This window comes from Eleutherodactylus coqui, chromosome 2, assembly GCF_035609145.1.
Source record: "Eleutherodactylus coqui strain aEleCoq1 chromosome 2, aEleCoq1.hap1, whole genome shotgun sequence".
Taxonomy (NCBI): Eukaryota; Metazoa; Chordata; class Amphibia; order Anura; family Eleutherodactylidae; genus Eleutherodactylus; species Eleutherodactylus coqui.
Genome location: NC_089838.1, coordinates 112,965,203 through 112,977,608, shown reverse-complemented (window position 1 = coordinate 112,977,608; position 12,406 = coordinate 112,965,203). Strand labels below are relative to the sequence as shown.

The window sequence follows — 12,406 nt, the reverse complement described above, 5'->3', positions numbered from 1 at the left end:
TGTGCACATATAATGAAAGAAACCAATTGGACACAAGTTATCAGCCTTGAATCTCAACCAGCTCTCTGGAGTTACAATCCCAGAGCCCTAATTTATTGAAACACATAATACCTGCCCTTTATGGGCGTATAACAGATTACATCAGTAACATATAGGATTCTCATTTGTCGGGCCATATAGAATTCCCCGCACCCCCTCCCCACACCTCTCTCAAGTCCAGTGTATAAGCCAGTCCTTGTTCTATCAACATGTGGTCAGATAAAAGTAGTTCCTTTTGATTCAGCAGTTGAGAGTGGGGGAAGGGCTGGGAAGACACCCAAAATGGATACACTTAAAACACACAGTATAGGAATGTGACTTTAACTCTTGGAGGCTGGAAAAGAGCTTCACATTAGGCTAAAGTTATAAAACACACATCTTTCACCATGCCATTGTCCAGCAATTACCATAATGAAATTATGCAGCCATTAGCCTCTACAGAGTTAAATTACTACAGCTGCGTAATACATGTAGTTTATTACATATCAATAGACATTTTACGCTAACTAATCATCATGTCTACTACAGCAATGCTGGCCACGGACGCTACCATACAGTGCATTCTTCATATGCCCCCTATAGTGCCTGCTGAAAATGCCTCTATTTTATTTATAAGTGGCTGGATCAATGTATAACGTGCCCTTCTTCACACCCTTGCTACAACATCTCCTGTGGTGTATGAACTCCCAACAGGGATGTGTCCACCCTAGCCATCCAATTAGCCATTATGGAAGTCTATTTATTCCGCTTCTGCCTCTACATGAGTGCCAGTTATTATACAGGCTGAGGTGTTTGGTGGGGCAACAGACTCCTGTCAGCTAACTATGTGGCTATTTATTGTGTGTGAGGCTTATCCACTTCTACCAAATAGTGAGTCACATACATTACTCTTTCCTTCTGCATTAAACATCCTCCATTTCTCCCATCTAGGGACAGACTAGAGCCCTTAAGTTTCTGATGTGGGGTCGCTCCTTTCATGTTGTTCACCCTACTTCTAGACTGGGTCTGCTTCACCAAAGTTGGTTAGGTATCTCATCACCATATTTCTGTTACTTCAATTTACCGTATTTTGTGTTCCCTTTATTTTAGTGATATATGTCCATATTGGTCCTTTGTGGGCGTTAATTATGTCTTGGTCTAACTTGTTGATGACGTCCACGAAGAGAGCCGTAGTTGTGTCCTGCATGAACATAACAATCACAGCACTATAAGATGAGCCTTTATGATATATTTTTGTACAAATAACTACCTGCATATAGCGCCTTTTGTTTCCTATCTATATATATAAAATTGAATGTATGCGTGTCTGTCTGTCTGTTTGTCCTTTATGCGCTACTACATCATTCATCCGATCGCCATGAAACTTTGGGAAGTTGTTGAGTACACTCCTGGGAAGATTATAGGCATAGTACATTTATGCTACGATAAATGGCGCGCATGCTAGCATCGTCGACAGTTATGCCCCCCCCCACGTAGATCGTTCGATTTCCATCGTTGCCACTAATTCTCTCACTTCCCGATGTCGCAGAAACAGGAAATTTGGCAGGAGCATTGATTATGTCATAAATAAGAAAAGCTAATGGGTCCCAACTGGATTATTCAATTCTAAGCGCCAAAGAATTAGCGTCCAAATTTTACGTACGGGATCTAATTTTCTCGCTTCCCAATGTCATAGAAACTTGAAATTTGGCACGAGCATTGATTATGTCATAAATAGGAAAAGCTAATGGGTCCCAACTCGATTATTCAATTCTATGCGCCAAAGAATTAGCGTCCAAATTTTACGTACGGAATGTAATTTTCTCACATAGAAACATGAAATTTGGCACGGGCATTGAATATGTCATAAATAGGAAAAGCTAATGGGTCCCAACTCGATTATTCAATTCTAAGCGCAAAACAATTAGCGTCCAAATTTTACGTACGGAATCTAATTCTCTCACTTCCTGATATATATAAATGAATGTCTGTCTGTCTGTCCTTTATGCATTACTACACCATTCATCCAATTGCCATGAGACTTTGGGAAGTTGCTGAGTACACTCCTGGGAAGATTATAGGCATAGTACAACTATCCTACGATAGGTGGCGCACGTGCGAGCATCGTCGACAGTTATGCCCCCTAGACAAAGATCGTTTGATTTCCATCTCAAGCACGAAAGCAAAAGGCATTACGAGCAACGGGATGAGTGTTCAACCAGAAAATGATGCACCGCCGAACGTTTCGCAAGACAATTGCTGGATATTGAGAATGCTGAGCTAAAATGAAAGCTGTGCTGTGATTGGTTGCTATTTCTTATACTGCTGAGGTAACATGAAAGCTGTGCTGTGATTGGTGGCTACTTCTTATACTACTGAGGTTGCATGAAAGCTGTGCTGCGATTCGTTGTTATATATTATAACACTGAGGTAACATGAAAGCTGCGCTGTGATTGGTTGCTATATATAATACCGCAGAGGTAACATGAAAGCTGCGCTGTGATTGGTTGCTATTTTTTATATTGCTGAGGCAGAATAAAAGTTGCGCTGTGATTGGTTGTTATTTCTCTTACTGCTGAGGTAACATGAAAGCTGCGTTGTGATTGGTTGTTATATATTATACCACTGAGGTAACATGAAAGCTGCGCTATGATTGGTTGTTATCTAGATATATAAAAACGAATGAATGTATGTCTGTCTGTCTTCGCAGCAACGCGCGACGGGTAGGCTAATATTTTATATTGGACATATTATGCAGCGTAACTGGAATTGTTTACAGTAAAAGGATAGAAAAGCTGACGGTTTACCGGTCATGACTGCTTCCCTTGGAGCAGGAGCATATCTGTCAGCGCTATAGACACAGAACATTGCTTACTATACCTCCAAAATATGAGCCTATATCCACCTGGAGTTGGCCTATATGTAGATAACACAGGATCCATCATTCATAATAGGTATAACCTGTGATTATCTCCTCCACCTACCTGCAAAATGACCTCCTTACAGGTAACAGAGCATGTCTAGAACTTCTCCCATATAAGTCAGTGGATCCCCTCCTGTCCATTGTGTGAATGTTCCATGAAAATGCTGCTGCTTGGTCGTGTTATACGGGCGAGATTTTCACGTCTGCAAATGCCTCCGCAAATACGTCTGTCTGTTTAAGCCCTAAAACAAATCTCTAAATGCTCTTAATGCTGTTAAAGGGGTTGTCCCGCGGCAGCAAGTGGGTCTATACACTTCTGTATGGCCATAATAATGCACTTTGTAATATACATTGTGCATTAATTATGAGCCATACAGAAGTTATAAAAAGTTTTATACTTACCTGCTCCGTTGCTGGCGTCCTCGTCTCCATGGTGCCGACTAATTTTCGCCCTCCGATGGCCAAATTAGCCGCGCTTGCGCAGTCCGGGTCTTCTGCAGTCTTCTATGGGGCCGCTCGTGCAGAATGCAGGCTCCGTGTAGCTCCGCCCCGTCACGTGCCGATTCCAGCCAATCAGGAGGCTGGAATCGGCAATGGACCGCACAGAAGAGCTGCGGTCCACGGAGACAGAGGATCCCGGCGGCCATCTTCAGCGGTAAGTATTGAAGTCACCGGAGCGCGGGGATTAAGGTAAGCGCTCCAGTAAGCTTTCTTTACCTCCCTGCATCGGGGTTGTCTCGCGCCGACCGGGGGGGGGGGGGGGGGGTTGAAAAAAAAAAAACCCGTTTCGGCGCGGGACAACCCCTTTAAATGCAGCTCAGGAAATATGGCCGCCCCCATAGTCATGTATAGGCAACAGAATAAAACCTTCTACAATCAGAAAATAAAAAACTGTTTGAAAAATGTTTCTTTAATTCGTGGTCGTGTAGTCCGTTTTAAATTTAGAAAATGGACTGGGATAAGGATTAATATGGGGGCTGGGACGCACAAAATATATGAAAGCATTGTAAACTGTTTAAATTTAAGCCAGTACAATAACTGTGTGTGAACAACCTCAGATGGAAGCCCTTTTCCGCTCTCAAGCATGCCTATTTATATTCTCACTCATGCCACGTGGCAGGACATAATTTGATACATTTACAGGCAATCCCCAGGCTTTTGCAAACACTTAACCCATTACACGCTGCAACTTTGCAATACATATAAGACAATGACTAGACAGATTTGCACAGTGCACCAACATAAGGCATGACATGTATGACATTATGGAAGGGGTCAGGAAAGTATGTACTGGGCCACTACACTAGCAAGGGTTTCAGGTGATGTTCTGATAGCACACTATCCCTATAAGAGGCCCTACGATTGCCCTAGCCATCTGTGAGGCAAGAGCAAGAGCACCCCCACTCCACGCAGACTAACTCTGGTGTAACCCTACAAAACCCTAAGACACAATACTGTATCCAAACTCCTGTGTAGGTTGTCTCTGGGATCATTAGGGGATACTTAAAGTATCTAGGACATGGAGACCACAAATAACCACTATTCCCCACTGATATGGTCAGCAAGAAAGGATCTGTTATCCCCATATTCCTTTCCCTAGAGATCCAGTGCTGGCAGTCAGGTGGTCCAGTCTTTACAAATAGCCAGCATGTGACTGCTGCAACCAATCAGTGTCTGTGGTGCTCACATGCCGTGTGACAACTTGCACACTCAGCCGAGCATACATGTATTTCCACTAGGCAGAATGGCCACCAGACCACCACACTGCCGGAGGCGGCGGTGGAATCAGTGAGAGCCGCGGTAGGAGCACGGCTTCACAGAGTGTCAGGGCTTCTCCACTGCAGGCAGGGGGGTTACCTTGCGCCGCTCTCCTCTTGCGTGGAACTCCGGATGAGACCTCCGCTGGGCGCCTCTGGACGCAGGTCCCGGGGCAGGTTCCGGGCACCCTCCGCTGTGCTGAGCCTTGTTTCCTTCCGCTGCAGCGAGGATCTCCAGGTAAGTTCTTCACAGGCTGGGTAGTAGTTTCAATGGGTCCTTGGAGGTTCTCCCGGAGTTTCCACTTATTTAGGCTCTAATTTAGGGCTAGCAAAGGGGTCTTTATGGAGGAGCAGAGCCCCCCGAGAGCGGCGTTTCTAATGTCGGGATTTTCTAGCATTGTGTGCTCTATTTTAGTGCATTTCAGCGATTTGTAACACACAACATCACCTGTTGCAATAATGGGGTGCATTAAAAAGGCTGTGGAACACATTTGAAAATGCTGTTCAAAAACGCTGTAAAATGTTGCATTTGAAAACGCAGTGTTTTTACTAATGCCTGTGTGAGCGTGGCCTCATAGTTACATCATGGCTCAGTGGCAGTAAAAGGCTGCCTGCACTTCTTAGAATGTGAATAACTACAATCTGTACATCACTGTCCTTCTGCAGTAATGGAGCTCATCAATACCTTCGTGCTATACTGTAAATGTTATTTATGTTCGAACACATGATTCAAGCTACTACAGAATTCCAGGATTGAACACATGTGGCCTGCATTTGTACCCGTACATATGAGTAAGGGGTCATTTTGTAAAGCGGCAGAGACCGTGTATCTCAATGTATTGCGTATGGACAGCATTGCATACGCTTCCTATACAAATGTATAGGGCTAACGCTGCGTGCTACGCAGAGAAATAGAGCATGCTACAATCTTTCTCGTGCGTTTTGACATGTAATGTTTACTCGTGAATGTGAACGGATCAATGAAAGTCTGTTTACTGTGACTGTGCATCATGGCTATAACATGTGCCAAAATCAGTTGTATGAATGAGCAGGAATGGAAGAACTATTGGGACTGGATGTTTCTACAACACTAATATTATTCTTTTTCTATGTTGCAGGATGATCTTATGTCTGAACAAACTAGTAAAGGGGAGCCTAGTCAAGGAAATAAACGTATTACTCGTCAGCTACCTGAGGATATACTTGGTGGGAACGCAGGGCTAAGTAATAGTCTACTTGGGGAGGATAAAATAGTTGGAGGATTACTTGGAGGAGAGAAGGGAGGGCTGCTTGATGGTATACTTGGGATTGAGGAAATAGTTGGAGGAGAGAAGGGAGGGCTGCTTGATGGTATACTTAAGAATGGACTAGTTGGAGGATTATTTGGAAGAGAGAAGGAAGAGCTACTTAACGGTACACTTGAAGGTGATGGACTAGTTGAAGGATTACTTGGAGAAGAGAAGGGAGAGCTACTTGATGATACACTTGAGAATGATGGACTATTTGGGGTATTACTTGGAGGAGAGAAGGGAGGGCTACTTGATGATACACTTGAGAATGATGGACTAGTTGGGGGAATACTTGGAGGAGAAAAGGGAGGGCTACTTGATGGTATATTTGAGAATGATAGACTAGTTGGAGGAGAAAAGCTACTTGATGGCATACTTGAGAAAGATGGACTAGTTGGAGGATTACCTGGAGGAGAGAAGGAAGGGCTGGGTAATAATTTATTTGGAGAAGTATTTAGTGTGCCGGAAGTGCTCCCCCAATGAATGAACAAGTGGGTTACTTTAAAAGAGAAAAAAGGTAAATATACAGTATATGCGTTTAACGCTATAACTCAGTATTTTTAGGGATTTTTTGCATGGACTGGTCAAACAACTATATTTTTCTCTTTTGAGCTTATTAAAATAATGTTTTGATTTTTCTGACAAACAGGGCTGCACTTTCTCTTACTAAACTTATCAAATTGCAATCACTTTCCTTTTGGAACACAATTCACATGGCAACACTTCAGTAATCAAACTGGGTACATATTTAACAGGTCACTTTCAACTGTCCAAACCATATCTACAGAAATTCATGTCTAGCTATAACCTACTCAAAGATTCAATCATACACTATCACCACTATTAATTAAAAATATATAGTTGATTGATACTTGTATGTAAGAGCAATAACCCGCCTTATAAGCTATCTCTCCGAAAACTCTCTTCTTGATTTCTGCCCTGATACTTTTGTCAGGGTAATTTCTGTCAAGCTCAAACAAACTCCTGATGGCCAAGTTGAGAGGTGACTACTCCCTACTGATTCTCCTTGACCTCTCAGCGGTGTTTGACACTGTTGACCCCAAACTCCTCCTCAGTATGCTTCACTCCATCGGATTAAAGGACACTGCTCTCCCTGGTTCTTCCCCTACCTATTCGACCACTCATTCAGCGTATCCTTTGCTGGCTCTACCTTCCCCCTCACTCTTTTGCTGCTGAGGTCCCCAGGGCTCGATCCTCAGCACCCTCCTCTTTTCCATCTACACAACCTCTATTGGGCAAACCATCAGGAGATTTGACTTTCAGTACCATCTCTATGCTGATGACACCCAGTTATGCATCTCCTCTCAGGGCATCACAACTCCATTCCTTCAAAACGCCTCCAACTGTATGTCTGCTGTCTATGTCTTCTCGCTACCTAAAACTGAACCTCTCAAAAACTGACCCGGTGTTTCTGCCCTTTACTAACCGACCTCAAACTGACATCTCCATCTCAGTGTGTAGCACCTTCCCTCTACAATCCATCCTGAATGCAGCAGACAGGCTCATCTACCTGTCCAACCACTGATCGGACACCTCTGCCCTGTGCTGGTCACTGCACTGGCTGCACGTCAAATATAGAATTCAATTTAAACTCTTCACCCTCATCCACAAAACTCTCCATAGGACTGCGCTGCCCCTTTAATTTGAACCTCTCCTTCCTGCTACCAAGACTTCTCCAGAGCAGCACCTGTCCTTTGGAACGTGTTACCCCAAGCTATCCGGGCAATCCCTGACCCATACAACTTCAGGCATTCTCTAAAAAGGCACCTCTTCAGGGAGGCATACCACATCTCCTAAACTAAACCACTCTTTACTCCACCTAATAACATGCTCCCTGTCCTACAGACTGTAGACTGCCATCCCTACTAGCCTCAATCACTAGGAACAGGCAGTGACTGCAACTTTACTTCTTTCAAGAAACTTTCACACACTAGTGCAGGAAGAACAGTTAAAGGGGTTGTCCCGCGAAACAAAGTTGGGGTATACACTTCTGTATGGCCATATTAATGTACATTGTGCATTAATTATGAGCCATACAGAAGTTATTCACTTACCTGCTCCGTTGCTAGCGTCCTCGTCTCCATGGTGCCGTCTAATTTTCAGCGTCTAATCGCCCGATTAGACGCACTTGCGCAGTCCGGTCTTCTCCCTTCTCCCATGATGTGTGCCGGTTCCAGCCTCCTGATTGGCTGGAATCGGCACGTGACAGGGGCGGAGCTACGCGATGATGCGTAGAAGGGTGGCGGAGCCAAAATGCCGATGCTGCCGAGCGGAGCCGAAGGGAGAAGAAGGGAGAAGACGGATCTGCGCAAGCGCGTCTAAAAAGGCAAGAAGACACCGAAATTAGACGGAACCATGGCGACGGGGACGCTAGCAACGGAGCAGGTAAGTGAATAACTTCTGTATGGCTCATATTTAATGCACGATGTATATTACAAAGTGCATTAATATGGCCATACAGAAGTGTATAGACCCACTTGCTTTCGCGAGACAACCCCTTTAATTCTCCGACAGTGCAGTTTTGAGCTGATTGGCTCCTGCAGATGAAGTCTGTGTAATAATGGGGCTTATTTAATATTGAAAATTCTACAGTTTTCTGGCACAGATTCCACCAAAAAACTCTCAAACAAGCTTTGCACCACATTTACTATGTGTTTTAGACACTTTCAGACACTTTTTTTGGCTGTGATCAACGAGTGGTGTTCCGCGGAAAAAGGGGCATGGCCTGATTTTTTTTTCAAAAAATTGTTCCAGATTTTTGGCACAATTTTTGGAGTAAGCTAAATTAAAGGGGTTGTCCCACAACAGCAAGTGGGGTTAAACACTTCTGTATGGCCATATTAATGCACTTTGTAATATACATTGTGCATCAAATATTGGCCATACAGAAGTTATACACTTACCCCCTCCCGCTGCTGGCGTCCCCGTCTCCATGGCGACGACCAAACTTCTCCTCTGGTCGCCGCAACAGTCGCGCTTGCGCAGAGAGGAATCCTCTTCTGGAGGGTCCGGGCTCACAAGCTGCGTCCTGGCTCCTCCCCCTTCTCAGCGTCATCGCGTAGCTCGCCACCGTCACATGGTGCCGATCAGCCAATGAGGTGGCTGTAATCAGCAGTGGAGTTCAGACTGGAGAAGAACATCCACGGTGCACCATGGGAGAAGACCCGCAGTGCACCATGGGAGAAGACCAGCGGTGCACCTTAGGAAATGACGGCGGCCATCTTGGAAAAGATTTTTATAACTTCATGAAACAGCTTCATGGTGAGTAGAAACGCTCTAAAAAAAACGATTTACATGGGTAGTTTGTGATGCTTGCTTAACATGGGGGACTGGGGTGTGAACATTTTTTCGTTTTGGCCGCGGGACAACCCCTAAAAGGTGGTCTAAACTTAGACTAGACAATCTTAAAGTTTCAGCAAAGCTACTATGATGAATTTGGCAGAATTTTAAGACTTTCTAGTCTATGGCCGCCTGCAGACGGCGGGTCGGATCCGGCTGCGAGAATTCTCGCAGCGGGACCCGAGCGTCTGGAGAGAGCAGCGCGGGCACTTACCTCTCCCGCAGCTCTGGCTCTTTCAAGTGCCGGCTACCGGGCAGCCGGCGCATGCGCAGAGTGGAGCCGGCGGCCAGGGAGTGACGTTTCTGTGCAGGGCTCGCAGAAATAGAGCATGCGGCGATTTGTTTGCCGCGTGAGATTTCGCACGTCCAAATCGTGGCCGTCTGCATAGGATTGAATTTGTTAACGCAATCCTATGGCAGCTTCCACGTGCAGAAATCACGCGGGAAATCACGCCGTGGAATTTCGGCACCGTCTGCAGGCGGCCTAAGTTTGCACTTTTTAACTTTTAGACAATATTAGTAAATAAGCCCTAATGTGCCCAAATGCACACAGGTGGGTTGGATTCTGCACGCGGAATCTGACCCTGTCCGTGGCTGAGGACAGTGCTTATCTGTGCTTGCCTGTCAAGGTCTTCACTGCAGATGTGTACGGAAGTGCCAGCCGGTGTGCCGCCACACATGTGCAGTAGAGGATTTTTTAAATTAAACACATGCTTTCCTGCAGAGTCTGTGGCCCATCCGCAATGTCAGTTGCAGATGGTCCACGGATCGGACGGCTTCCATTGACTTTAATGGAATCTGTCCATGCGGGAATCGCAAGAAAATGGAGCATGCTGTGATTTTACACCTGCGAGTGGAAACCGCAATTGGCTTCCGCTTGTGTGCATGAAGAATCTTTTTTGCATTGCATGCAATGTAGGGTTATTGCTGCAGAACCTGAAGGCGGTCGCCCACTCCTGATACGGCAGCAAAAAACCGTCTGTGTGCATTGGGCCTTGCCTGTACAAACTGATCAGCTGAAAATCAAACTGGGAAACTACGGCATTTCGCAGTAAATCGCGAGCGTTTTTTCAACAGCATTTTTGATATCCAATTAACATGAACCTAAAAAATGCCATGGTAAAGGTACATGACCGCTATACAAGAGATATGTGGGAATACAGCCTAAGGGCGCATTCAGATGACGGTATATCGGCTGGGTTTTCACGCCCAGCCGATATACGGCGTCCCTCTCTGCAGGGGTCTTTCTCACTCTCCCCCGCTGCCCTCCAGAGCATGATTGAAGGAGAAGGTAGTTACTGGAGATGAGTGAGGCTCGCTCAAGTAACTGACCTTACCGAGCGTGCTCACTGATCTCTAATTATAAGTATGAGTGAACGGTCTTCTTCTGGGTCCTTCTCCATCTTCTGGGTTCCTGAGTGAAAGTGCCAGCCACACAGGGGTACCTTCATTCAAGGGAAAGAAATCGCAGCAAGCTGCGATTTCCTGCAGGTTATGCACGGACGGCTTCCATTGAAGTCAACGGCGCAGCGTTCTCTTACTGGCACACTGGCAGCAAAGGAGAAGACACCGGACAGGTAAGCACGGGTCACCGGCCTGGCAGCAAGTTGAACTCGGGTGCGGTAATCCTGCATGCAGGGTCCCACCGGCCTGTGTGCAGGTGGCCTTATATAGCAAAAAATACGGCAATTACTAAACAATGTGCTGCTGTGTGCATGAGCCAAACACAAAGCAGCATATTAATTAGTAATATTTAAACCATTTTAAACTCAGCAAAACCGTTTGTTTTACGATAGAAGTCAATGGACACTGAAAACAAATGCATGACAAACATCTGCACTGTATATTTTGTATTGCACCTTTTTGCAGTTTACTCTTTTAAATTAAACCGAGTAGCAAAGAGAAGAAGGTGCAGCAAATCTAAACATGTCTGCAAAACATCAGCACCAACATAGTCATCAAGGTCTGCATGTAAGATGTATGCATTCCTAGGATGTTTTTCTTTGCAGACTGTTTTTGTTTTTTTACCGACCTTGGAAGGATGGAAGGTTAGGTCAACCTTGAGCCGGCTATCTGAATCAAGTGGGAATTGAACCCGAAACCTTCAGGTCATGAGCGAGAGCTTAGGACTGAATTTCTGCTGACTTAACACTCTGCACCAAACGGGGCCCCTAAATGATAACTAAACAAGTATTTTAATTAACATTTTGCAAGCCATATTGGGTCAGCAGGAGTTTTTAGGAAATTTAAAATGTAAAATGCGATATAAACCTAATCATTGCTGTTATTAATTACTACAGTTTTCTTTTTCCAGCTATTACATACACTTTTTTTTTGTTTCCTTTTGTTTATACAGAAAACCAAGGTGACAATCCAGATGAGCTTGGAATGAACATTTCCATGAAGAATCTATAATTTCCATATGTAGTTTAGCTTTGTTGATCAAAAGCCTAATAAATGAGATGAAAAGCAGCATTTGTCTTGGTGTTTGTCTTTTTCTATAGAGCCAAGTAGGGGCAAATAGTGCAAGAGAGGGACTTACTTTGCTTAGATAAGAAGGGCATTTGTGGTCCATGAAGGTGCGGTAATCACAAAGAGACACTGGAGGCAGTGATCATATTTTCTAATAAACTTTTACGCTAAACTACACAACAACATAAATCGGTCACACTGGGAAGAGCCATATGCCTGTTTTGGCCTCATAGGGGACAGTCTCTCAATTCTAGTAATATTCAACCACTTGGGAACAGTCACTTAGGCCGAATTCCCAGGGCCAGGTCGGATTTCGACTGTGAAATCTCGCAGCGGAATCAGACCTGGTGCCCAGCCAGAGACACATACTCACTAGAGATGAGCGAGCATGCTCTGTTCGGGTGTTTTTGAACTCGAGCACCGTTTTTTTCCGAGTAAATGACTACTGGGGGGCGGCATGGTGGAGTGGGGGGTAGCAGTGGGGAACAGGGTGGAGCTCTCTCTCTCTCCCCCCCCCCCCCCCCCTCTGCAACCCCCTGCTCACCCTAGGCGCCCCCCGAATCTTTTCGTTCGAGTAGTCAGTTACT

General features: G+C 45.1%; 1 protein-coding gene across 1 annotated transcript in view; it reads left to right on the top strand.

Moving 5' to 3' along the window:
- Window positions 1-11,820, top strand: part of LOC136610627 (uncharacterized) — a 102,834-nt gene extending 91,014 nt beyond the window's left edge. The window contains exons 5-6 of the mRNA XM_066589838.1: window positions 5,817-6,504; window positions 11,704-11,820. Coding sequence (XP_066445935.1) covers window positions 5,817-6,470 — 654 coding nt within the window. The 3' untranslated portion in view covers window positions 6,471-6,504; window positions 11,704-11,820. The remainder of the gene's footprint in view (window positions 1-5,816; window positions 6,505-11,703) is intronic.
- Window positions 11,821-12,406: the final 586 nt, after the last annotated feature.